Source organism: Corvus moneduloides, chromosome 25, assembly GCF_009650955.1.
Source record: "Corvus moneduloides isolate bCorMon1 chromosome 25, bCorMon1.pri, whole genome shotgun sequence".
NCBI classification, from domain to species: Eukaryota; Metazoa; Chordata; class Aves; order Passeriformes; family Corvidae; genus Corvus; species Corvus moneduloides.
The window spans coordinates 847,021-873,676 of NC_045500.1; the positions used below are offsets into that span (position 1 = coordinate 847,021).

The 26,656-nt window shown below is 56.3% G+C and overlaps 1 protein-coding gene across 2 annotated transcripts in view; it reads left to right on the forward strand.

The window, feature by feature from the left end:
• The window catches only part of ETS1 (ETS proto-oncogene 1, transcription factor), a 76,309-nt gene that overhangs the window by 42,785 nt on the left and 6,868 nt on the right, over window positions 1-26,656 (forward strand). For both annotated transcript variants that reach the window (XM_032133708.1, XM_032133709.1), the window contains 5 exons: window positions 9,152-9,271; window positions 9,772-9,972; window positions 13,213-13,293; window positions 14,369-14,614; window positions 18,489-18,749. In XM_032133708.1, the coding sequence (XP_031989599.1) occupies window positions 9,152-9,271; window positions 9,772-9,972; window positions 13,213-13,293; window positions 14,369-14,614; window positions 18,489-18,749 (909 nt within the window). The remainder of the gene's footprint in view (window positions 1-9,151; window positions 9,272-9,771; window positions 9,973-13,212; window positions 13,294-14,368; window positions 14,615-18,488; window positions 18,750-26,656) is intronic.

The following is a 26,656-nucleotide window of genomic DNA, read 5'->3' on the forward strand; positions in this document are numbered from 1 at the left end:
GACGTATCCGGGGGGTTGGACATCACTGCAGCCCCAGGGCACTGCCACTGTCCTGCCATGTGCTGCCCTCGTGTCTGGCGTGACTCGGCCCTGGCTCAGCCCGGGGGCAGGAGCTGGGGCAGGGACACAGAGGGATCAGTCTGTGCAGGGAAACCAGGGGAAGGCTGGGGAATTCCTCGGGACAGACAGACGGGAGGTGTTTGGCTGAGCATCTCCGTGTCTAATCCCTTCCCAAGGCACGGATAAGTGGGGCTCCTGTTAGGACCAGTGATTTCCCAGCAGCAGGGACATCTCTGGAATCCATCTGCCCCAGAAATGTCTCGTGTCCTGGTGACGGGCAGCACAAATGATGGGGTTCTATCCAGGGCATGGAGTCACTGCACATGGATCATGGGGACTGTGGGGTGAAAACATCCCCAGCTGTGAGGTCACGCACGGCTGCTCACAAAGTGTGCTGGCACAGTTTGTTCTTCAGGTGTGTTTGAGCCGGCTCAGAGGGTTGGGATCCTTTTGTGGGTGATGAAAGAGCTCAGCTTGAGTGAAGGTTCCTTGGCCTTTCTCCTGCTGCGAGGGGACAGCCCTGCCAAGAGATCTCAGCCTTCCCTTTTCACACTTCCCATCCTGACAGCATCTTCCCCACACGATGTTCTGCCAATTATCCTCAACCTGGCCTTGCTGCATCCCTGCTCTCCCTTGCTGGGAGACTCTGGCGCGTGGTTTGGCAGCCCCAGCCTGCAGCAGCAGCTGGAGGTGTTGGAGCTGAATCCCCTTTGTGTCTATCCCTATTCCTGGACGATGATGAAGGAGAGGGAGAAGAGTCTGAGGCTTTGTTTGGATGGATGGAAAAATGCTCCATCTGAGCTGCCCGGGGCTGATCACAGCAGTACCCTGGGGGCATCCTGCGGGTGCTTCTGCAACCCGGGAAAAATCCGTGTCAGGGTTCTGGGATGGGTTCATCCTTCTCTTGTGACAAATCCTCCAGTGCCATTCCTTCTTCATCGAAGATGCCAGAAGTGGCATCATCAGTGAGACTTGAGGAGAGAAGAGCAGAATTCCCAGGGTTAACCTGGCTGGAAGGGAACGTGAGCTCTCAGGGACGCTGGGTGTGGATGACCTGGAGCACCGTGTCCTCCCTGAGCGCCGGAGCCCAGCCTGGGATTGCTCTGGGAGGGCTCAGGCTGAGCTCCTGCAGCCCTGGAAGCCTCCGGGGGCACGGCTGGGACTGAGGGGAGACCAGCGGCTTCTGGTCGCAGGCGTGAGCCCCGTGAACGCCTCGGGCTCTGTGCCAGCGGCGCGGGGATCTCTCGGTTGTTTGCTCGGCGCCGAGCACTGGGGCTTGGCAGAGTTTCTTCCCCTTTTTCCCCCGTTGCTGTTGAGCAATCCGAGCTCTGCGGGGTGTGAGAAGCTGGGTTTGGTTGAAAGGAGCATCTCCCGGAGGTGGAGCAGCGCCACGGGCATGACCTGGGCTGGCTGGTTACACTTGACCTGCTTCCAGCAGGGCTGGGTGTCCATTACAGGCTTTTCCAAGCTCCGGGAGCGCGCGTGTGCCCGTGCCCGGGGATTAGAGCTCTTTAGCGGCGCGGTTAGCAGGGATTAGGGTGATTATCCTGCGGGAAGCATGGCTCACAGGTTTGCGCCAGGCTGGGAGCGTCCTCCCAGCCCTGCTGAGGAGCGATCCCGGCCCTGGAAGTGAGGTGCTAATCCCGGCTCCAGAGGGGACGCCGCTCCTGTGATATTCCATTGGGAAAGAGGGAGGGAAGGGCTGGATGGCTGCGAGAAGAGGCTTTGCCTCCTGAGCAGGAGAGGTTTGGGCACGGGAGGGGTTTGGGCAGGTGGAGGTTGCTCCTCCTGGCCTGGCTGTCTCCAGCCTGGAGCCTCCACGGGGGTTTAATTAACCCAGACTCTGCCCCCAGGCCAGCGGGCTCAGGAGAGGCTGGTGGGAGTTTTAGGTCATGGTGCTGTCGAATCTAAAGGGACTTCAGAGGCCGCTTAGAGCTGATCCAAGAGTGGGAGGGTCTCGTGCTGAGCTGATGGTGGTGCTGGAGCTGAACCACTCCGGCCTTGTAGCATCTCGTCCTAGAACCCTCAAATGGGTTGGGTTGGGTTGGGAGGGACCTCAAAGCTCATCTCATTCCATGGGCACCTCCCACTATCCCAGGTGGCTCCAAGCCCCATCCAACCTGGCCTTGGACACTCCCAGGGATGGGGCAGCCACAGCTTCTCTGGGCACCAATGATGGGATTTTATTGATGACCAATCTTGTTTCTGACTGCTTTGATGGTTCCAACGAGCGCTGTTAAACCATGGCCGCGTTCCCCAGGCTCAGAGGTGGCTGAATCTCCCCAGGGTTTGCTTTATCCATCTGTGCTCTTTCCAGCAGCTGAAATGGGGAGGATGGAGTGAATCCCCAGCCGAGGGAAGCCCCTGAGCTGCTGCAGGAAGAGGAGCCGTGGGCCCTGGGCCTGCTGAGCTGCGGGAGCTTTCCCGTAATTGCAGTGAGCGTTGACTCAGGGGCTGTGGTTTAGCTCGGCTTTGGCCCTGGCCTTTCTCTAGCACTTCATTCCCTCTTCTGTCCCACAAAAGCCAAGGACGGAGTGAGCTCCTCATCAGGCTGCTCCCCTGTGAGCTCCTGGGACTCCCAAGGATGCTGCTTTCCCAGGACTGCCATCCAACACCCACACTGTAAAGCAGGGAGAGGGAGGGAGGAGAAGGAGCAGGAGCCTGAGCAGGGTGGGCTGTGACTGAGGATGGCCACAGAACCCTTTCCCTGGGCCTGGTTCCTCACAGCTGCCAGAGCCCCAGAGCCAATCCCAGCCCTCCCTCACCTGGGGGCTGCTCTGTGTCCAGTTTTGCTCACGACACACAGGGCTGAACCCCAAATCCCGAGGCTGAGCAGAGCATCCCAACACCTCACCTGCAGCTGCACCTTCCCCTCTGCTGCTCTAAGTACTGAGAGCCCAGACTTGGGAAGAAATGCTTTTATCTGCATTTAGGGAGGGCAGTGTTCAGGCTGTTTTTTCGGGGAAGAGCTGGCCCCCATGGCACACCACATCTCCCTAAGAAAGCTGCTGAGGGCCGGAAAAAAGCCGGCTTTGTTGGGCTTTCTGCAGCGCTAAGCAGTGTGGGCTTTCGGTTTCCTCTCTTGTTTTTCTCTTGAAGCCCAGCTTTCATCTCACAGTATTTATTTTTCACTGCTTGAAGGAGGAAAAAAAAAATACTCATTTTTCTTTTTTTTTTTTTTTTTTGAAGAAATATATTTATTTTAAATTAAAATAGCAAATGTCTGCACCTTTTGTGCCATCCTTGCAGAGGGAAGCAGGGCTGGTCTCTGGCGAGTTGCTGCAGGAAGGGGACCCAAATTTCCCCTTCTCTTCTCCCATCCCATCCCCACAGCCCCAGCAAACACCTCTCATTGTGCTCAGCCCTGCTCCCCACCCAGATTTCCTTCTGGTCCCTTTTTTCCAGCTTTCTGTCCCACTTTCCCTTTCCCCCCCTCGGATCGCGCTGCCCTTTGGGTCCGAGGAGCCCTAATTGGAACAGGCTGGCTCCTCTCCTGCTTCCTGCGTGGGAGTGAGAGGCAACGCTTGTGAAAACAGTTCAAAAGTGCACACAAATTTTTGCCTAATCCTGCCTAAATAACAGGGGGCTCAGCCAGGGTTGTTTGCCCTACTCTGGGGCGGGGGGCACCTGGGAAAAGCAGAGCTGCCCGAGGGGCTGGAGGTGCCTGGGGATGCTGGAAACCCGAGCTGGGGACACGGGGACGTGGTGGGGACGTGGTGGGGACGTGGTGGGGACGTGGTGGGGACGTGGCGGCTCCGCGGTGCCTGGGCGGCCTCGCTGGGGAGCGTGGGAAGGGTCTCGGCTCCAGGCCCCCTTCTCCTCAGTCTCCTCTGATCCTGGGAAAGGTTCTCGGCTGCTGAACCCTCCCAGCTGGGGGACGTTGGGAAATCTGTGCTCCAACTCTGCCCTGGTTTGGATCCTGGGGAAGGCTGGGCCAGAGGGGGCTCAGGGGGATGAGCTCGGTGTGAGCTGGAGGGGGGAATCGTGGGCTCAGTGGCCACGGACTCGCTGTGGGCACGTGGGAAGAGGGTGGGAGAGTGAAGTGAACCCCTGTCACCCCTTGCAGAGCCTCTGGGAAACTCCTGCTCCATCCTCACCCAGCAGTGGGGGGACACTGGAGCATGGGCAGCTGCAGAAGGATGGGATGGGGGCTCCAGGGGGATCTCAGCAGGCTCAGGGCTCAAGGATTTGAGGGACACAGGCATGAATTCGTGGAGCCCTTGGATGCACAGTCCCTGCAAATGAGCTTGTTTGAAACCAGATTTCATCATGGCTCCTGGAATGGTTTGGGTTGGGAGGGAACTTAATGCTCATCTGTTTCCACCCCTGGCATGGGCAGGGACACCTCCCACTATCCCAGGGTGCTTCAAACCCTGTCCAACCTGGCCCTGGACATTTCCAGGAATGGGACAGCCACAGCTTCTCTGGGCACCCTGTGCCAGGGCCTCCCCACCCTCACAGGGAACAATTTCCTCCTAAAACCTAATAGAAATCTAATCTAAATCTCCTCCATTTCATTTTAAAGCCTTTCCCCCTTGTCCCTGTGCCTCTGCCAAGCCACCCAAAGGCCTGGAATCTCCATGGCATCCATGTGCTCCAGGCCTGGGAAGGGAAGGCTGAGGAGATCTTGGTGTCCTGCCCTCCATCCATCCATCCATCAGGGCAGGGACGGGAGGTGGCTGGGGGGTCAGATGGCTCCGCTCTGACCCTCCCCACATCCATTTCCAGCAGCTACTGGGTGAAACCCCACACAGGGACATGCTGTGGCTCTGATGGAAAAAAAGTGAGTGGCCGAGGGGAGCTAGGAGGAGTCACTGACCCCGAGTGGAAACTCGGCTGAAAAATGACTTTGCTCCCGTCCTTCTGCTCGGAGCATCCCTTCCTTCTTCTCTGCCATTTATTTTCCTTCTGCAGTCAGCTGCGAGTGCTTTGGCATGCAGAGGAGTTCTGTGCGTTTTAAGGTCAAAATCCCTAAAGTTTGTAAATCTGAGTCCTTTAAAAAGATCAGATGTGTGGAAATAGTTTACACATGCAGGGCCTGGTGGGAGCAGAGTGGGAATTCAGCTAAGAGATGAACTTGGTGATCTTGGCCTCTTTGCTCCTGGTTTTCTCTCAGGCTCCACGTGCCCCTGGCTGGGGGGATCTGGGCAGGTCCCCCTTAGCACAGAACCTGTGTGATGTCAGGGTGTTTTATCCTCTTGTCTCTCTGAAATCCCATCCCCAGGGATGTCAGGGAGCTGAAGGGGCCTGGTTTGGAGAAGCCATGGAGCCCCCAGATCTCTCTTTGCCTTGGAAAGCTGCAGCCAGATAAAAGCTGTCCCCATGCGAGGCAAATTCCACATCTCTGCTCTACAGATGCTGCTGACACGATTCTCCAGGGCGACTGCAACTCCTGGCACTGTTTAAAAATCCAACCATAACTCCCTGCCTGCTGTCCCAAGAGGGAAATCAAAGGCGGCTCCATCGGCGCAGGACGAGGACAGGGCACCCGCGCAGCCCAGTGCACGTGGCAGCCGCATCGGGGGGGCTCCGATGGGCTCGTAAAACCCAGCCAGGAATCCCAGTCTGGCCCCTGCTGCTGAGCTTGCTTTTGGGATTAAAGCCCTGGCATTGCTAAACTGGGTTTAGGTGGAACAGCTGGGCCTGGTGCTGGCTCCCGGCCCGGTCCCTGCACGCGGCCCTGTGCTCTGTGGGCAGCACTGAAGGAGAGGTTTTATTGGTGCGAGGTTTGATTAAAATCGTGCAAACAGGTTTCAGATGGCACTGAAAGCTGATACGAGGGCAGCTAAGCCAGGCTTGTTGCTTTTGTTCCTGAAATCCTGCTCAGCTCTGACCTTTAGGTGTCCCAGATGGGAGGCGAAGGGCTGCAGGACATTGCCAGCGCTGGGTTTGCCTCCATGGGAAGGAATTTCCCTGTGCCCAGCAAAGTTCATAGAGTTCTGGGATATTCCAGCTTGGAAGGGGTTTACAGGGATCACTGAGTCTGACTCCTGGCCCTGCACAGAGCTGGGTGAAGCCCACCATGCTCCCTGCACATAAACCCCCCAATATTTAAATAAATATTTAATTATTCAAATGTTTTCAGTATCCCCAAAGCAGCAGAATTTAGGGTAAGAACTGTTCCTCCACCCCATCTTTCTCGAGTCACCCAGCCAAGCCTTGTCCCCAAACACGTCTGCAGAGCTTCACACATCCATTCAGCTTTCCCTGGGTGAGTTTTCCCCAGCTCTGGGACACTGCCAACCCAACCGAGGCTTCTGCAGGTTTGGGGCTTTGGGGCTGCTTTGTCCTCGGCAGAAACGTGAACAAGTGGCTGCGACCTCGCAGGAAACAAAGCAGGTGATGTTTCAGTCCTAAATCTGCCAAGCACAACATATTTTGCAGAAGCCTTGAAATGCACACGTGGGCTGATTTGGGTGTTTAAATGGAAACCCTCCTCTGGCATGGGGTTTTTTTTTTTATTTGGGAACCAACTGTTTGCTTCCCTGTGACCTCTCCCTGGGAATCACTTTTAAGCCTCCCCTGTTTTGACAGGTTGTTTGTGCAGAGCTCAGCATTCACCTTCCTAAACCGAAACCTTATCCCCCCGCTACCGAAAAATTGATTCGCTGCGTTTGTGCAAAGCCAACCCCACGGATGCTGCAGGATGAAAGAGCAGGATCAGGGATGGGCCCCTGCTGTTGCAGAGATAAAAATACCATTTTTCACCCCGCTCTTGGTGTCTGGCCTAAGGAGGGCACCTCCACACGGGTTTTCACAGGTGGTGCAGTGTTAAAACTGGGGTTAGAACCGTTTTCTCAGCCTGGGTCTGACTCATCTTCCCAGAGCAGGCGGGAGCTGCCGTTGAGGCAGGCGGAGGGAGCGGATTCCTGGGTGGTCCCTGTGACCACAGAGCAGGGAGAGCAGAGCATTCAAATGTAACTTGAGGATGAAGGGAAAGGGGCACGGAGCCACTTTCTCCCGGTGTTATCTCAAGCAGCAGATGGAGAGCAGAGATAGCGACGGTGGCTGCTCATTTTCCGTGCCCTCTCCAGCCAAACCCAGTAAATAATGAAGTGTAATTTGCCAAATAGCCCTCGGAGGTGGGATTTGCTTTCGAAGTTCCTGATCCTGCTGCTGTGGAGGCAACCCTGGATTTGTGTGGTGGGCTGAGGGCAGGAATTGTGTCCCGAGAGATTCCATGCTGGGAGTTTCGCTGCTCCTGCCTGAGCCAAGGGTCTGCAAATCGTTTCTTGAGAGCCCTGGGGGCTTGGCTGGAGGAGATGCAAAGGGAAGGGGGAATTTTTGAAGGGGCTGAGGGGTGGAAGGGGCAGAAGTGGGGACAGAGGCATTGCTCTGTTTGGCTTAGCAGTGGAATTGCATTGGGAGCATCCAGCAGATGATTTGGGGACGCTTTGCAGCATTGTCACCCTCACCCTGTGCTACAGAGCTGCACGTGGAGCTTTATCCATGGAACCACAGGACTGTTTAGGTTGGAAAAGCCTTCCAAGATCATGGAGTCCAACCATTCCCCAGCACTGCCAGGCCACCACCAACCCATGTCCCCAGGAGCCACATCCACACGTTTCTTAAACACTTCCAGGGATGGTGACTCCACCACTGCCCTGGAATTCTACTGGCCCAAGCCCCAGACTCCCTCTTGGAAAAAAACCCCAGTGTTGGGTTGTTTGGCCTTTAAATGATGCCCATGAGCTTGGCTGGGGAGGAGTTGAGTGGAGCAGGAATTCCAGACTGGGGCAGACTGGGAAGCAGCTGGGCTGGCTGTTCCCAGTGGCTGCAGCGCTGTTTCCATCCCTGACTCCAGGTTTTATCAGAAATACACCAGCGCTGCCTGGAACAAGCCCTCAGCAGCATTTTGCAGGTGTAAAGGTTTATTCAATCAGGAGCTTAACGAACTTGGAGCGATGGGAAACCACGGTGGCCGAGTTTCCACCAGACAGGGAATTCTTTGATTTTTGAAGTCTGCATCCAGATATTCATGAGAACACCAAAGACTTTGCCCACGGGGTCATTTTTCCACTGAGTTTTCATGGAAAATTTCCACTAGGTTGCAGTGCTGAACCAAGCTCAGGTGGAAGGTTTCCATGGGAGGCCGACCAAGTGCAGGTTTTGGGATGGTGGCTGTTCAAGGCTTTCCTTCTCCATCAAAGACGTTTTTCAGGAATACTGAAAGTACAGGAAAAAGAGCCAAACCTTGACTCACATATTTTGCCTCAAATGGTTGCTTTTATTTGTGAGACTCTTTGGCTACAAAGATTCGCCTCCTTCCAAATAAATTAGAAAAAGGCATTAAAAAAAGGAAAGGAAGAGGTTTACTCCTCATCAGGATTGACTCCAGGCCTGGCTCTTGGCTTGGCCCCTCTGTCCCATGGGATGCTGGCGTTTTCAGTGACTCACCCGCCGCTCCGTGCCATGGATGTGCATGACGTAACTCTGGACTAATGTGGGATTTTCCAGCTCTTTGTTTTCCTTCCCCCCTCAAATGGGTTTTCTGCCACTTCCCCATCCTCTCTCAGCCTGCTGTCAGCTCACTTTTTCGTGGGGTCATAGAATCTCAGGATGGTTTGGGATGGAAGGGACCTTAAAGCCCATCCCTTTCCACCCCCTGGGCAGAGACACCTTCCACTGTCCCAGGTTGCTCCAAACCTGGCCTTGGGCACTGCCAGGGATCCAGGGGCAGCCACAGCTGCTCTGGGCACCCTGTGCCAGGGCCTGCCCACCCCCAGAGGGAAGAATTTCCTAGGATAAAGAATCTTCTAGGATTCTTTCATTTTCTCCTTGCTTTTCCTTGGACTGGGATGAGAGAGTGGTAATTCAGGGATGCTTTTCTCCCTCTTCTTTGCTCACCCTGGTGTGGGACTCTTGGCCTTCCTTGGTGCCTGGAGCTGCTGAGCCATTTCCCAGGCTCCAGAGCTCCAGACACACCTGGAGTGCTGGAGCCCAGCAGGCTGATGTCTGGAAAGGCCTTGATATCCTCATCCAGCAGCACATTCCAGGAGCACGGGGACGCCACGTGCACTCGGCTGCCATTCCCTGCCATCTTTCCCAGTCCCGTGTCCTCACAGCCGTGTTTCTCCCCTGCTTCTTTCAGACATGGAATGTGCGGATGTGCCTTTACTAACCCCCAGCAGCAAGGAAATGATGTCCCAGGCACTGAAAGCCACGTTCAGTGGCTTTGCCAAGGAGCAGCAGCGGCTGGGGATTCCCAAAGGTAAGACATGACTTCCCATGACTACAGCATCCACAGGGATTGCATCCTCCTGCCAGGCTGCCCAGAATTCTCCCTGTCTGCCATCTCCTCTGCTGGTTCCCCTCAGGTGCTATTGCCTTTGGAATACCACTTGAAGCTTCTGGGAAGCTTCAGCTGGAAAAATGTGGAGAAATCATCTCCACTAAACAGAGGAGCAGCAGGGACCCTTTAGCAGAGGCTGGTGACAGGGAGAAGCCAAGAAAATTGGAGAAAAGGGTGGGAGAAGGGGATGAGAGAAGTGATGGGATTTTTAGAAGTCCCAAACAAATCCAAGGCTCGTTCCTTGGATGAAATGCATCCGCGTTAAGGCTGATCCAGACTGGGCGTGGTGTTCCTCACACCCTGATGCCAGTGGGCTGCCAATCTCCATGGATGGGGCTGTGCTAGTGCTGGAGCACTATCTGTGTCTGGTTTTCCTGGGAAAACCGCCTGTGGATGCTCACTGCCAGCTCCCTCTGCAGACCCCCAGCAGTGGACGGAGACGCATGTGCGGGACTGGGTGATGTGGGCAGTGAACGAGTTCAGCCTGAAGGAAGTGGATTTCCAGAAGTTCTGCATGAACGGAGCTGCCCTCTGTGCCCTGGGCAAGGAGTGCTTCCTGGAGCTGGCGCCTGACTTTGTGGGAGACATCCTTTGGGAACATCTGGAGATCCTGCAGAAAGGTGAGTCCTGGAGTGTCCTGGGTGAACGATCCACGGCATCCTGGCCCATCTGGTTTGGGGCTTTCCATTCACCTTGAGCTTTAACCCCAGGAAAAGCATCTTCCAAAGCCCAGCTTTTCAGCAGGATTCCAAACGGGCATCCCCTACGGCAGCGGCAAGGCGAACCCTGGCAGTTGCCTCAAAGAGGCAGAGTGTTTGTGCCAGCTGCTTGGCAGGGATCCCCCGTGGGCAGGGACGCGCTGCCTGCCTGGAATCCATGCTGGGATTTTCCAAAGCGTTTTTCCTCAGCCTGTTCAGCTCCTGTTGTGAATTTTACTATTTCCTCCACTGGAGCTGGGTACAGGAATACAGCCAAAATCTTACCCAAATTTCCCAGTGGCGATTGGAAGCTGCTTTGCTTTGTTCCATGTCCAAAAAAGGGGTGTTTCCTGTCCCCAAAACCAGCGTTTCTGGGAGGAGAAGCCATCTGTGCCATTCCCTGCACAACAGCATCCGAGGGCATTAACTTTTAGTGACTGGGGACACGCACTTTGATTTTGGGTGTTGATTTCCCCTGTCTGGATGTCCAGGACCACTGGGATGGTTTCTGAGGAGCAGGTGAGGAGCTGAGCACCTCTACCTGAGCCCCAAGCAGGAGCTGCAGCACACCTGGGCTCTTTATGCAGCTCCTTTCCCTGCGGAGCTATTTGCTTTCCTGGAATGTCCCCTGTGCTGTCCTACTGACCCTGGTGGCAGGAAGGGGAGGGGGAGCACAGTTATTCCTTCCAGGAAACCATTGACAAATGGATGTTAATTGCCCATTACTAATTTTACTGCTACCTGTGGTTTGCAGAAGGTAAACACGGCCCTTCCCGGGCTCTGGGCTGTTTTCCTGCTCTTGGGCTCTAAATCTGGTCCATCCCTTTTGTTTTGCATATTTTCCACGGAGTGCTTGGATCAACACCGAGCAGTTTAACCAAACAAAGCCAAACCTTGTGGTCAGCCCAGTTTCTCCTTGCAATGAGCCATTGTTTGCACCTTCCCACAGCCCTTCTTCCTTGGTGTCCCTGCCCATGGATGGGAATAGGTGACATTCAAGGTCCTTTCCAACCCAACCCACCCTGAGATTCTGTAATTCAGAGATTTTTTGGGCTGTACAGGAATAATTTTGGCTGTATTCCTCACCACTGGAGAGGGTGGGATGTGCTGCAGGTACTGGCTGAGGCAGCAGGGCTGGGTTTGCACCTCCTTCCTGCAGATGCCCCACATGTGGAGATGGACTTGATGCCGTAGATTTATGGCCGAGCGGGAATCATAATTTCAGGCAGCACTGGCACACGTGGGTGCTCAGACACTGCAGCACTGATGGCACAAAAGGTCTGGGACAGGGAGGAGCTTTTACAAAGAGGCTGGAAATCTTTGTGTCTGCTGCAACTCTTCTTCAGAAAGGTTGAAAACGAATACAGCTGAATTTCTGTGTCTTCACACTGTTGGTGTTGCCCTGGGAACCAAGAAGTCTCCGTTCCCTGTCTGGTTTCACTGGTGACTTTGTCATTCGTGCACAAGCTGGGCCCTGGCTCCTCTGGTGGGCTCTGAACACATTTCCCAGTGAAGTCTTTGGAGACTAACAAAGAGCTTCCAAGGAACAACCAACCTCGTCCAGGACTGGTTTCTGTTCCCTGTAAGTCCTGGGGCTGAGCTGGGAGCTCATCTGCAGCCCTGACCAGAGCTGGGCTGTGCTGCTGCTGTACAGACAGAACAGAGCTGTCCCTGCCACGTCCCTGCCTGTGTGGGAGGAGCTGGGGGTCTCCCCCCGCGCCTGGATGTGAGGTGGGAAGAGATCCAGGTGTCTCCAGGCTCCAGCTTGTCTCTCCACCTTCCCCACCACCATCACTGGGCTGTTGGTTCTTAACCCTGCAGTGTCCGGCCTGACCCGTGCTGCTGGCCCCGGGGTCGTGCCGGGACAGGCTGTGACCCCACTGTCCCCTGTGCTGACACCGTCCCCGGTGAGCACAGAGTGACTCACGTACCACAGGCTGCTCAGGGTTTAAAAACAGCACACGGGCGCCTTTTCCCCGCATGGATTTGGGTATTTTCAGGCTTATTTTTCCAAATTTCTTCCCAAAATAACCTCCTCGGTCACCAGCAGTCAGCAGTGCCCTGCATCTGGCTGTAAGCGCGACCCGAGGTTCTGCCCTGCTCTGTGGTCACCCCCCTGCCCCTTGGCAGGCACCGTGGGGAGAGGAGCAGAGCGTTTCTCATTAGTCCTCTGTGTTTGCACAACCCCTCCTTTTGTTAGGGAATATTTTCCAGCCTGCAATCCCCAGGGGAGAGGGCCAGATTTAGGCTCCTCGAAGGCGAACGGAGCCTCCCAGAAACAAACCCAGCCTCGAGCTGCCCGGGGGCGCTGCTTTGGTTAAAGGGAAGAGAATCTCCCATCCCGGTATCCCTGCCCAGAATGCCATGCTGGAATGAGTCAGGTGTTCCTGGAAAAACTGCTCAGGGTAGGGGCGGGGTGGCTTTTGCATGGGAAAGCAGATTCAGCCCAGCCAGGAGGAGTAAAGCACTTGGAGAAGGCCATGGGAAGCAGGGAATCCATGCTTTGGTGGGCTCCATGCTTTTCCCCAGTGAGTTATGCCCATGGAAAGGCTGAAATTTGGCATTTTGCCCATATATACACAGAGGAGTCTGTGTCAGGAGTGGGGTCAGGGACAGTGGGGATTTTGAACATGGAATGTTCTGCCTGCACCAGAGCTGCACTGGCTGGGAATTCGCACAGATTTGGGGTTAGAGGAACTGGGTTTGGGGTGTGGTCCCCACTCCTACTGCTGGTCTAAAAATAGAGCTTTTCCAGGAGAACAACTGTCCCTGGGTGGGGAAATTCTCCAGGAGCTCACCCATGGAAGTGTGCTCAGCAACCTCCAGGAGAACAAGGGGTGACAAAGCCTGAGGCAAGTGAGGAAATGATGCAGCTGGGAGCTCAGAGCCTCCCAGGGACCTGACTGAGAAAGGTGCTGCTGTTTGGGTTGGGTTGGTTTTGTTTACATTTGGCCATACCTGCAGTAGGAATTCCCAAAGTACCCCGTGAGCCACAGGTTTCTGTGGGATTTCAGCTCTGAATTCATTCCTGCTGCTCAGAACGTCCTGGTTTAACCCAGGCAGGAGATTTTGGGAAGTTCAGGGTGCTCTGCATCACAGCAAGCCTTGCACAGCTCCGTGTGCCTTCGGATGGGTGACATTTCCTTCCTTTCCTCTTTGCAGAAGAGGTGAAACCGTACCCAGCAAACGGAGTGAACACCACGTACCCCGAGTCCCGCTACACCTCAGATTACTTCATAGTAAGTCTCAATAGCAGGGTCAATTAGCACCATTGTCATGCCTGGAAGCACCTCTGAGCAGAGATTTGTCTGCACCACAATAGGGCTGCACCATGCAAAGGGAGATGTTGTTTTTCCAAGGGTTTAGGGTTTATTTGGAAGCCTCCTGTACTTTTTGGTGGCTGCTTTTGTGTGCCAAAATCTGATTTTTTTCAAGCAGTATTTTGTCTGAAGCTGTAGCTCAGCAGGCCTTGAAAGCAGTCTCAGCACACCTGAGTATTGGGAATTGTGAAAAATTTGTTTAAAAAGGGCAGGAATGGGGGAAGAAGGCTGGAATTCTGGGTTGCCAGGGAGAAGCCTAGCAAGGAGAGGATGAGTCTCCATCTGCACTCCTGCACTTCCCATTGCCACTGCTTTGGAGATGTTCTTTAAGGGCATTGGAAATCTGGGAGATATTTCATGAATCAGCAAAAAACCAAACTGACCTGAAGAGGAGAGATTTAGATCAGGTGTGAGGGAGAAATCCTTTGCTCTGAGGGTGGGCAGGCCCTGGCACAGGGTGCCCAGAGCAGCTGTGGCTGCCCCTGGATCCCTGGCAGTGTCCAAGGCCAGGCTGGATGGGGCTTGGAGCAGCCTGGGACAGTGGGAGGTGTCCCTGCCCATGGCAGGGGGTGGGACTGGATGGGCTTTAGGCTCCCTTCCAACCCAAACCCTTCTGGGATTCCCTGATTTCCTGATTCCCTGATTCTGTCCTTCTGTGGATTGGGATGCCAGGCTCTGGCACTGAGGAGAGGTGGCTGTAGCAGGGACTCACCTTTCCCAATCAGCAGTGAAGCGTTTTTGCCCTGTTTCTCCTTTGCTGAGGCTCCACTCCCCAGGATTTTCCAGCTTTTTCCCTCCCTTGGGATGAATTTGGTGCAACGCACATTGAAGATGCTTGGGGGTATCTAATTTGGCTGAATTGCTGCGTTTTTCAGACCCCATCTCTGCCGCTCTTGGAACCCTTGCCCAAACGAGAGCCTCAGGGTGGGCATGGGGGATACTCTGGTCCCTTGGGGCTGCTTTTGGGGTGGGCTCTGACGCTCCCGTTGTGCCCCCAGGTTACGGCATCGAGCACGCCCAGTGCGTGCCCCCCTCCGAGTTCTCCGAGCCCAGCTTCATCACCGAGTCCTACCAGACCCTGCACCCCATCAGCTCGGAGGAGCTGCTGTCCCTCAAGTACGAGAGCGATTACCCCTCGGTGCTGCTGCGGGAGCCGGCGCAGGACTCGCTGCAGACCGACTACTTCTCCATCAAGCAGGAGGTGGTGACGCCGGACAACATGTGCATGGGCCGTGCCAGCCGAGGTAAAGCCGGGCTTAAACCCGGGATGGGCGTGGATTCCTGCTGTTCTCACCTTCCCTCCCGTGGGAATGTGCTCCCAAGGCCACCAGGGAGCTGTGCAGTGCTAGCACAGCCCTCTCCCAACGCACGCTGGATTCCCTGGTGGCTTTGAGCCCTCCCTGCCTTTCTCTCCAGGGGAAACTTGAGGAAGGTCTTTCTTTCCTCTCCTCCACTGCCTGTTTCACATCTGCAGAAACGCAGCAATTCTGGTGCTGTGCTTTGATGTCGGACCTGAGTGGAATTGAAATGACCTTTTGTGTCATCAGGGAGGAAAAACTGCTGGGTGCTTGTAGAAATCCCATTTTGTAGGAGCTCAGGCAAAGCCCCACAAATTCTTCACATGTTCTCATCAGGAATTGCTATGCAAGGTTTGCACCCTGTGATCCAAAGCCTTTGTCCATTATCCCCAGGGATTTTGATGGCTGCTTGTTCGAAATATTCTCCTGTAGCCAATTCCTGAGCTCTGTTAGGAGGGGCAGTGTCGGGGGCTGAGGCAGCAGCAGAGCTGAAGGACCCCCAAGTGCTCCTCTCCAAAGAGTTGTAGGGACATGGTTCCTGTTTGGGATGGTGGGATTTAAACACCTGAACACTTTGGAAGATCTGAGCCCAAATACCTTCCCAATTAATGTTATGAATTTGAGAACACCTGGGGCCCACGTGCCCGAGTGCTCTGTGATCACATCAGTGATGCCAGGCTGCGGATGTGGCTCTGCCTCCGCTCAAAGCAAAGGTTTAATCCACAGAGCTCAAAGCCCCTCACAAAGAGCATCATTATCTCCTGATTCCAGGCAGGGAACCTGAGGCACGGGCAAGAGATGTGACCCTCGTGCCATCCCCCCTGAGCAGAAGCCAGGTGTCCCCAGGCCCAGAAGGCGTTTTGGTGGCGCATTGCTGTGAGCCAGGTTTGATGTGGAGCAGTGAAACCCATTGATCCGGAGAGCTGAGGATGAGCTGCCCTCCCGGGAAAGCCAGAGCTGCTTTCCAGCACCCGTGCAGCTCATCTGAACTTTCTCACTCTTTTTCCAAGCTGGGAGAGCTAATTACAGGGAAGTTATTAATTGTGTTATTGCCTCTCCCTCGGAGAGAGGTGACCTGAGCCAGAAGGGCAGCAGGGTTTTAATTTGGGGCAAACTTCTTCTTTTGGGGTTGTTTTTCTGCCTCTGTTTCAGCAGTGCCTTTCCCTTTTCGTGACCTTTTCTTTAGCACAGGTGATTTCATCATTCTCACAGTGCAATGGTGCAGGAAGGCTTTCGCAACTGTGCCTCGAGCCTGTTCTCAGTGGCAAGCCTAAAAATGGTTTCAGGGGAGGGAAGAGAGAGCCCTTGATGCTGCTGTTAGCAAAGACATGAACCCTGCAGGAGGCTGTGCTCACACCAGTGCTGCATTTCAACCCTGGCGGGACACAAATCCTCCCAGAGGTGGGGGGAAAGTATAATTTTGTAAGATTTTGTAAGATAATATTTTTAATATGAAGCAGAGGCCAATTAATTTGTATTTATGTTCCTCTTTACCTTGCCCTGTCTTACAAGGTTAGTCTGATACAAAGTCAAGCCCTTCAGCATCACCTCAGGGTGAAGGTTTTCCAGACAGTCGCCTTGTCTGGGGCCTTTAGGAGGGAATTTTGGGGTCCCACGGGAGCTGTTTCCCTCTGCCCTGTCAGTGAGGGCATCAGGTTGAGAAGTGGAGCTGCCAAACTCGTTTCAGCTTCTCTTGAGTAAGTGCAGGGCGTGATTGTTCCAGCTAGGCGGAATTTGGGTGAATTTTCAATGGATTGACACAAATCACATCTCTGTCAGGTTTTAGTTCCTTTTGTGAACGAGCCTGTGCTGCAGGACCGCTCAGGGAATTGGTTATGCCAATTAATGTACAGCAGCGCTGTGTTCCCCTCACAGCACTCAGGGAAGGATGGGAGTGTGAAATCCTCAACAAACTAAAAGAACAAAGAACAAAGAGTTTGAAACAGGGTTGTCCCAGCAGAATGAAGCCAATGGATCCCAACTCCCAATGGTTTCCGGGCCAGCAGTCAGGGCAGAGCCTGCAGTAGTTGAGCCTTTCCGCAGCAAGTGCTCTTCAAGCTACAACACAACAAATATTTGGGGGTGTGTGCCAGCGCCCTTCCACGTTCCCCTTCCCCCGGGACTTGCTCTCTGGGCCCAGGCTGTGGGTAGCTCTGCCAATGGAAATTTCTCCAGGAGCTCTGCACAATCCCAGCAGCTGTTTTTAGCCGGGGTTTGGGAAATCAGTGAACTTGAATGATCCTGTTACGCTCGTAGCTTGTCAGGAAAGATGTTGAGCAATCGGCAGCGTAGGGAGATCAGAGGCAACAATTTCAGTTTGTTCTTTGGGTCCTTTTTTAGCTCTGTTCCAGTGCAGAGGCTGCACGGGCCGGCTCTGGGGGTGTAAATCAGCATTGTCTGAGGATCTGGCCCTCTCATGTTCTGGCTTCGGCTGAAAATACCCCAGAGAGCGACTTTGACACAAGCCAGCTGTGCTCACCTCACCAGGGCTGGAGAAAGCTGCTGGAGCTCTCAGCTATTCACTCTCCTTCTCCATCAAACCTGCTGCTGCTTGGGGATGTGGGGCTGGCTGGAACAGATGGCAGGAAAAAAAGTTTGGGAGGCAACATCCAAATCAAAGGAGCTGGGTGTGCCCAAGCAGTGTTTGAATAGGGCTGGCAGATGTAATGGGGGATTTATTGGGAACCCCCAATGTCCTTCAGCAGCAAGAGAATCACAGAAATCAGAGAATCATAGAAAGGTTTGACTTGGGAGGGACCTTAAAGTTGGTTCCACCCCCTGCCATGGGCAGGGACACCTTCCACTGTCCCAGGCTGCTCCAAGCCCAGTCCAACCTGGCCTTGGGCACTGCCAGGGATCCAGAGGCAGCCACAGCTGCTCTGGGCACCCTGTGCCAGGGCCTGCCCACCCTCTGAATAAAGAGGTCCTGGAGTGCCCATGTTTAGGCTCCTGAGCTCAGCCTTGGGTATCTAAAGTGAACGCTGTCTCTGACACTGCCTTTTGGAAATGAGGGACCACTTCCAGTCAGCCCCAGGCACCAGTCTTGGGTAAAAAGGCCAGATTTGGGTTTTCCCCCGTCTCTGTCTGCCTGAAGATTTCCAGGGCTCAGCCCTGCTCTGAATGACAAAGGTAAAAGTATCCCAGGCCTGGGCTGTGCTTACTTTGGAGATGGGATGGAAAGGGACAGCATCAGTTTCCCTGAGCCTGCACAGTGCGCAGCTGAGGCACCCTTTGCTGGCCAGATGAGGCACCCTGTGCTGGCCAGGTGAAGCACCCCGTGCTGGCCAGGTGAAGCACCCCGTGCTGGCCAGGTGAGGCACCCTGTGCTGGCCAGGTGAAGCACCCCGTGCTGGCCAGATGAGGCACCCCGTGCTGGCCAGGTGAAGCACCCTGTGCTGGCCAGGTGAGGCACCCTGTGCTGGCCAGGTGAAGCACCCCGTGCTGGCCAGGTGAGGCACCCCATGCTGGCCAGGTGAGGCACCCCATGCTGGCCAGGTGAGGCACCCCGTGCTGGCCAGTGAAGCACCCCGTGCTGGCCAGGTGAGGCACCCCGTGCTGGCCAGGTGAAGCACCCCGTGCTGGCCAGTGAAGCACCCCGTGCTGGCCAGGTGAAGCACCCCGTGCTGGCCAGGGGAGGCACCCCGTGCTGGCCAGGTGAAGCACCCTGTGCTGGCCAGGTGAGGCACCCCGTGCTGGCCAGTGAAGCACCCTGTGCTGGCCAGGTGAGGCACCCTGTGCTGGCCAGGTGAAGCACCCCGTGCTGGCCAGGTGAGGCACCCTGTGCTGGCCAGGCCCGTCTCACCATCTCTGCCTCCTCCAGGTAAGCTGGGAGGCCAGGACTCCTTCGAGAGCATTGAGAGCTACGACAGCTGCGACCGTCTGACGCAGTCCTGGAGCAGCCAGTCCTCCTTCCAGAGCCTGCAGCGCGTCCCTTCCTACGACAGCTTTGACTCCGAGGACTACCCTGCCACCCTGCCCAGCCACAAGCCCAAGGGCACCTTCAAGGACTATGTGCGGGACCGGGCCGACATGAACAAGGACAAGCCTGTCATTCCTGCTGCTGCCCTGGCTGGCTACACAGGTAGGGAACCCTCGATCCTGGAGAACCCCTCTGGGGCCCCCGGCACCTCGGGGAGCATCTCCCCATCCCCAGGGGCAGAGCCTCGGGGTGCTCTGAGCTGCCCCAGCTCGGCGTGGCTGGTGCAGGGAAGGTTTTGGGGTGTCTCTGGGGTCAGCCCAGGGCTGCATCTCCTTCGAGTGTGGCCATCCCACACACCCCACACCTCATGGGGGATGAGGGACCTGGCTGACCTCCAGCTGTGGCCTCAGCTGGCTCTGGTTTGGTTCCTGTACACGAGGTGCAGCAGAGCCCCTAGCCCCCTGTGGCACTGCCAGGTGACCGGTGGCCATCTGAGGCAGGAGCAGCCACATCCCCAGCCCTGCTGTGCGTGGGGACTGCTCCTGTCCCCTCTGGCAAGAGGAGGCCCTGGCTGTGCTCCGTACCTCGGTGTGAGGCAGGGACAGGGCGCTGCCAAAGCCATCCCAAACGTTTTCCATTCCTTGTGCTGGGAGAGATGAGAAGGTGATAGGCCATGGAAACTCTGGCTCTTTGTGACAGCCCTTCAGCAATCTGGCATCTCCAAGGAGAGAAACTTGGTGGGATGGGGCTTCCAGCTAAAGCTGAGCTAATCCTTTCCAACCCTTCCGTGCCATGGCTTTTCCCTGTGCTCTGAGGAAAACTCTGGGGCAGCCTCCTGCCAGCTCCCCTGGCTCTGCATACTCGGGTCTGTCCTGCCCCAGCTGGGAGCAGCTGGTGGAAAGAGTTTGTGCAGATAAAGATCATCCCCAGGTTCAGAGCAGATCCTGAGCTGCGACTGTCCCTGAGTGTCCTCCCACGCACGGCTCATCTCATCTCATCTCGGGGCTGATACCGAGCCTTTGTGAGGGTGGGGAGAGGTGCAGGAGGGAGGAAAGCTGGGGAGATAATTTTAGGAGTGTAAAAAAGGAAGTGGTTTGTTGCTATAGCTTTAGTTAGAAAGAGAGCTCAGCCCTGCCTGCTGAGTGAGACTCCACCAAGTCCATACAAAACAGGAGTGTGCTCTGCATTCCTGTAGGGATTGGGGCTTGGGGAGGGAGAGGAGGGACCACAGCCCGGGGGCTCATTCTCTGCTGTGCCATGGAAATCGATGTTCCTGAGAAAAGAAACCACTGAGCACAACTTGCTCTTTTCATTCCTATTTTCATTCCTATTTTCTCCTGACAATGCCTTTCCCTTCAGCACCTGGAAGTGCTTTGGGTACGCAGTGCCTGGCCAGGAGCCCGGGATGCGTTTGAACAGCTGGGGAAACTGAGGCACCGAGGTGCTGGCAAAACCAGGAGCATTCTTTCCTAAGCTGGATATTTCCCTCCACGTTTGCTCCACGTAGCTCGTGGAAAAGAGCGCAAAAGAACCACCCCCGGAGAGAGGCGAGGAGCTGAAGCCAGCGGCTGGGCCCTGTGTTTTTCCAAGGAATATTAGCACCCCAAAGGCTGTCCTTGGAGCTGTGCCTTCGGGAAGGGGAGACTTGGGTTCACGCAATGCCAGAGCACAATTCCAAACGCTTTGCTCTGCATAACATTTTCCCTCACCTCATTTCCAACCCCTCTTGGAGCTGGGAAGAGAATCCTTTGGCCCAGGCACTTTGGTGGGATCAATAAGCAGGAACGCCTGGCTTTTTTTATTTATTTTTGCATTGCTTCACTTGAGAGGCTTTAAATGTGGAGAGGAAAATCTGGAATCACTGGGAAATCCTTGAGCTGGAGCTCTGTTTGCCCGCTCCAAAGGCTGCTGAGCAACATTCAGTGCTCAAGCCAGCAGAGGCAGCTTTTGCCATTGGGAATGGGCTCTGGACAGGTGATCCTGGCAGGCAGTGAACCCAGAGATGTCCTCAGAGCCCTTTTAAAGCCCCCAGACCTTCAGCAGTGGCTTTTCTGAGCAAAGGGAGCCGGAGCTGGGTCGCTGTGAGAGCAGATCCTGGGAAGAGCGAGTAGAACGTGTTGGGTTTCAAACTGGAGCAGAACTGGGCACTCTCCACTCTCTGGGTTTGTGTCAGTGCAAAAAGCCCCACTCAGGCTGTACACTGAGAAGTGCTGGAGGTCTGGCCTGGGCCAGCTGAGCTCGGAGTGGGGACTGAGGCAGAACTCAGGCGTTGTGCTTTGCTGTGCTTTACTCTCGCTTTACTCGGGGGAGGAAGTGCTGTCTGGCAGCCAGAGCAGGGGAACTCAGAGTCTGAGCTCTGCCTGTGGCTCGGCCGAGGAGGTGGAGCCTCCCAAGGACCAGAGCAGGGCTCTGCCAGCTCAGGAGCCCAAAACACCCAGACCTTGGGGTTCCATTTCCCCCCGAGGACACAGCCAGCACCCACCAGGCACCTTGAGGTGGCCCCACTAGATCTGGCAGGGTGAAGAGGGACGTCACATCCCTCATCCCCAGGACTTTCTCTGCTGACTTTAAGATCTGAGAGTCCTGTTCAGGTTCTGTTAGCTCCGTGCTGCCCAGGGAGGTGGCCCCAGCACATCTCTGGTGGTATCTGCCCCAGAGGCACGTTCTGGGGTGAGAAGGTGCATTTTGGAGAAGCTCTGTTTGCGTTTGATGTATTCTTCACCCAGCTCCGAGCGGCCTTTCAGAGCTGCCTTATCTGCCCCCACATCTTGACCTATTTTAACGAGTTGCCATGGTTGCTCACAGAGAGGTTGATGCAATTTTCTTATCTTTTTTTTTTTTTTGAAGGAGAAATGTAATTGCTCAGGAGTTGGTGAACTTCAGTTTCCATCGCTGCAGGGAGGGCCAGCCCTGGACTCCTGGATTTGGAGCTCACTCAAATCTTGGCCAGCTTGAATTTTACCTGAAAAAATGGCTGGAGCTGTGTCAGGGGAGGGTTAGGCTGGGTTTTGGGAAAAGGTTCTTCCCCCCGAGGGTGCCGGGCACTGCCCAGGCTCCCCAGGGAATGGGCACGGCCCCGAGGCTGCCAGAGCTGCAGGAGCGTTTGGACAGTGCTGCCAGGGATGCCCAGGGTGGGATTTGGGGGTGTCTGTGCAGGGCCAGGGGCTGCACTGGATGATCCTGTGGGTCCTTCCTGGCTCAGGAGATTCTGTGATTCTGAGATTTTACATTTTCTTTGCCGTGACAGTGCATCCATGGCATCCAGGCAGGGGATGGCTCAGGATGTGTGCTCACTGCTGGCTCAGCTGAGCTCACTCTGAGCTCCCTGGTTCAGCAGCAGAGCCGTGCTTGGTGTGAGTGGGCAGAGATCCCTCCATGCCTGAGCCCAGCTGGGCTAAAGTGAGCTCAGCTCTGCCTCCACATCCCCTGGGGCTGTGCCATAGCTGGATCCTGCAGCCTCTGATGCTTCCCACGGCCACCAAGCATCCTGCAGGAGCCCTGGCACCGGGTAGATAAACTCAGCTGGAGCTTTGTGCCCTGTGTTGGTGTTTGCAGCCCGTGCTGCCGCTCCCCTGGTGTTGCAGGGCCACAGGAGGCTCAAACCTCTCTGGTTCGATGTAGCTGTTCAGCACTGAGCTGGTTTTGGGTTCCCTTGAGCAGCTGTGTGGGTTGGTAGCCAAGTTATGGGGTTTGTTTGCTCGGTGGTGGGCAGGACCGACACCCCGGGGCTTTCCATCCACGGTGTTGGTGCTACCACAGCCCGGAGCCGCTGCTCCACACCACTGAGCACACAGCAGGGCCATCCCCTCGTGCTCCACGGGGGAGGGGAGGAGGGAGGGATGGGAGAGGCGAGTGCTCCCCAGGCGCTGATCCCGCAGCTGCCAGGCTGCGTTGGTGTGGGTGCTGCTGCCTGTCCTCCCCTCTGGGCCTGCTTAGGGAGGTGCTGATCCCTTCAAAGCCAGTCCCAGCACTCCAGGGGTTAATGCCCCTTCCCAGCTGATGTTGCCCATGACCAGAGTGTCCCTCTCAGAGCAGTGTCATCCTCCTCCTCGTTATCCCGATGCCCATCAGGAATCCAGGAGGCAGTGCAGGAACGCTCACAGACGTTATCTCCTCTCACAGACGTTATCTCCTCTCACAGATGTTATCTCCTCTCACAGATGTTATCTCACCCGGAGCCCTCTCTGTGCCCAGGCCAGAGCCCGCCCTGCCCCTCGCTGTCAGGGCTCACAGGGCTGTGTCCGGGGGCCTCCCAGCCCCTCTGCTGTGTGTGAGCGGCCTCCCTCGCACAGCCCGAAGCCTCCCCAGCCTCTGTTTGTGAGCGATTCTTATCTGTGAGCCGGCAGTGAAAGCACAGCTGCTGTTTTGCAAGAAAGCCGAGGCGGTGCCAAGGAAAGTGGGTCTCTTTCAGGACAGTTCAGGTGCTGCTGCCCCTCCCCCGGTGCTGTGCTGCTGCTCTGAAGCCTCCACAGGCGACATCCCCCCTGTGCTGTGCTCATCGGCACCCAAAAATCCTCCAGCAGCTGCCTTCCCGTCCCCTCTCCCGCCGCACTCCAGTGGTCTGGCTGTCCTTGCCATCCCGAGCATTGCTGGGAACATCAGCATCCTGCGTGCCTGCACTGCTGGAGCAGAGTGTCCGTGTGGGCATCTGCAGCCACGGAGCAGGAGTGTGGGAGTGCAGGCACCCCTCTGGCCCTGCTGGGACGCAGGGGATGGTGTCACCCTGCTCCTTCTGGGTCACGCCCTTCACCTGCCCTTGCAGGTGACTTCAGAGTGGCCACCCAGCAGCTCCTGCCCGCTTTTGCCTCAGGCAGGGCCCAGTGGGCTCAGGGCCCTTCTGGCCTCCCCAGGGTGGCGACTCGAGGGTGGGAGTGGGGCCGGTTCAGTGGCTCCTGCCCCACCTGCCAGACGTGCAAACGAGAGCAAAGCCAGCCCCACGCACCGCTGCCCAACCGTGGCAGAGCTCAGCTCTCCCCAGGGCTCCTCCAGCCCGGGGAGGGGGCGGTGGGGGGCAGCAGCTCTGGCTGTGTCTTCCTCCAGACACCCAGCTGGTGTTGCTCAGCAGCTCGTGGACAGCAGGAGCACCCTCAAGGGGGTGTGGAGCTCACAAAATCCCTGGAGCTTTCCCAGGTGCCTCTGGAGTCAGCCTCTGGCTTCAGGGACAACGCTCTCAGGCACAGGGTGGGATTCTTGGGGCTGTCCCGTGCAGGGCCAGGAGCTGGAGTTGATCTCTGTGGGTCCCTTCCCACTCACGAAATTCTACCAGATCAGTCCTCCCAACACCTCCTTCCTGAGAGCAGAGGAGCTGTAGCAGGGAAGCAGCTCTGGCCCGGATTGGCCCTCCTGCCTGCAATCATGGCCGTGTTGTCCCTAAGGAAGGGCCTTCCTGGGTCCTCTCCTGCTTTTTCTTTGGAGATGCCTCCATCCAAGCTCCACCACCTTGCAGTGTCTGACTCCTCCACCAGCCTGGGCAGGAGCTGGGGAGGAGCTGTGGGAACTGGGCTGACTTTGGGGGATTTGGGGACTGTGGTGCCATCAAAGGGGGTGGGCAGGGTGGGCAGGTGAGCAGGGCAGGGGCTGTTTTGGAGACGTTGCCAGGGCCGATTGTTCTGTGGGGTTGGAACCACAAACCGCAGCACGCCAGGCAAAGGTGGGGGGTGGGTAGGTGGGGTTTTTTTGTCTTCTTGTCTTGTTTGAACGAAGGGAAACAAAACAGAGGCCGTTGGGAGGGGTGGATGTGTAAAACCCTCCCGAGAGAGATGACGGGGTTGTGCCTGTCTGCCCCAGCTGGGCCGTGCCACCGTCACCGCGCCACTGGAACGGCCCCATCCGGCAGAGTTTGGTATCCCAGTGGTTGGGAATGGGCTGGGGGACCATTTCTGACTGAGGAAGGGTGGCACAGGGGTGGTGTGGCACCAAATCCTTCGCTCTGGGGACACCATCGGGGGCTGGTGCTGAGGAAGCCCCACTCGGCCAGCAGTTCCCAGCTTTCCCACTATTCCCACTGCCATCCGGCTCAAGAGGAATATTTTCCCCCTGACGCCGCAGAATTCCTGTGGTGTGACAGTCCTGCTGAAGGACCCTGTTCAGTGCCACCAAGGCCAGACAGGGCCCCCATTGTGGGCGCTATTTTTAGCTGCCCTGCGGGTGCCGGAGGTGGCGGCGGGGCGGGAGGACACCCCCACCCCTCTGAGTCCTCCCCTTGTCTCTTGTGGAGCAGGGGCTGCCCCCATCCCCAGCCAGGGCTGGGATGGCTCTGGGAAGCCCCTGGATGTGTGTGGAGGGAGCAATGCCATAACAGCTGCCTTGTGCCCCTCCAAACCTCACGCTCGGAGCTGCATCCCAGTCCAGGCTGCGGGAACAGGTGGTTGTTTTGGGATAACCACGGCAGCGGATGCACCCGCTGGCCTTGGGACAGCCTGGCTGTGTGTGCTTGTACCATGGAGTGATCCCAGCCTGGCATCCTGGTGGGGATTTCCAGCCCTGGCTGGGATGAGAGGAAGGGTTGCAGCAGAAGGGATGGAAAATGGGCACTGCTCCTGTGGATGAGGAGGTTTGGGGTGCAGGGACAAGCCTGGCAGCTTCCTGCTTGCCCTGTGACATCAAGGGGAGCGGCTTTGCTGCATGAGCCACCTGGAAATCCCACGGGAAGAGATCCCCTGCTCCTTGCTGCCTGCAGAGCGGCTCATTTGTGAAGATGGCCCTCCAGCACTAATTACAGCTGCAGCAGATGATGTCCTGACCTCCAGCACTGCTCCCTGCTCCGTTCTCCTCCCTGCCAGCGCTGATTTGGGGCACAGGCCCGGGCATGTGCCGGGGTTTGGCTCCTGCCACCTCACTGCCATCTCGGAGCAGTGCCACATCTGCCAGGCTCGGCTGCCTCCCCCTCGGGCAGGGAGGGGGCGTTTACAGGAGCTGGGACATGCCTGGAGCCCTGCATAAACACATTCCTCACATAATTGCCTGTCCAGCGAGAGGAATTTGGGGTTTTACGTGCGCGTCCCGCAGGCAGCTCGGAATAGACCTCGGGAATCCCTGTTCCAAGGATGACACCTCTTCCTTGGAAATCCCAAAATACCCAGCAGAGCGGCACCGGGAGCGGTGGCAGGAGCCCTACCTTGCTTGCCAGAGAGAGGGCAAGAATTCCTGTGTTTCCCGACACCTCTCCCTGCCAGCTGGCAACCAAACGGGAATGGCACCGGCCATTGGCTCAGGGTTAGTGAGGCTGGAACCTCCAAAGATCCTGTAGGGCCAGGATAGCCCGGGGGTGTTTTGAGGGCAGCTCCTCACCCAAGAACCTGGCACCCGTCTTATTTCGGGGAAGGAATCAACTAAAAATCCTTATTCTTCAGCTGGGCAGGAGAGAAATCGATGGGAGGGGGTGGACTTGGCCTAGGACTCCTTGGGCTGCGTCTCTGTTAACCTGATCTGGGTGTTGGATGCTCCCTGGCTCTGTGTGGGGAGTTGGTGTAAGGTCAGGTGGGCCAAGAGGACTCATCCCCTTGGGAATTCACCTCTGCAAGACCTCAGGCAGCCACCAAAACCTTTTTCCCAGGGTTTTCTCTGCATTTAGAGCTCACTGCTATAAATAGGCCTGAGCCTGGAGGTGTGGTGGCATTTCAGGCCGAGCTTTTGGCTCTTCCCTTTCAATGAGAGGCAAAGGCGTCATCTGAATTCCCTCCCTCATTTTGGAGTGCATAATCCAGCTCCATCCCTACTGCAGAGTGCGGCTGTGGAGTCAACATCTTGGCAAGCTCCAGAGGAGCGACGGGCTGGAGCCTTTCCCTGCCGAGTCCTTTCCCATTTCCAGCAGAGTGAGCTGGGAGCTCCCTGCCTTGCCCTGCCTGTGGCTGTGATAACCCCCAGGCCTGGCGCGCCGACAAAGCCCTGGAGCAGTTCCACAGGGATAACAGGAGGGAAACAATTTGGGAAGGGCTGGATGGGACACGGCCATTCCCATGTCCTGGAGCCAGCTCTCTCATTTCCTCCTCCCCAGCAGCTTTTGAGTCATTTTAAACTCTGTGGAGAAGGAGAGCAGCCTTCCCTTCCCTCCCCTCCATGGGTTATCC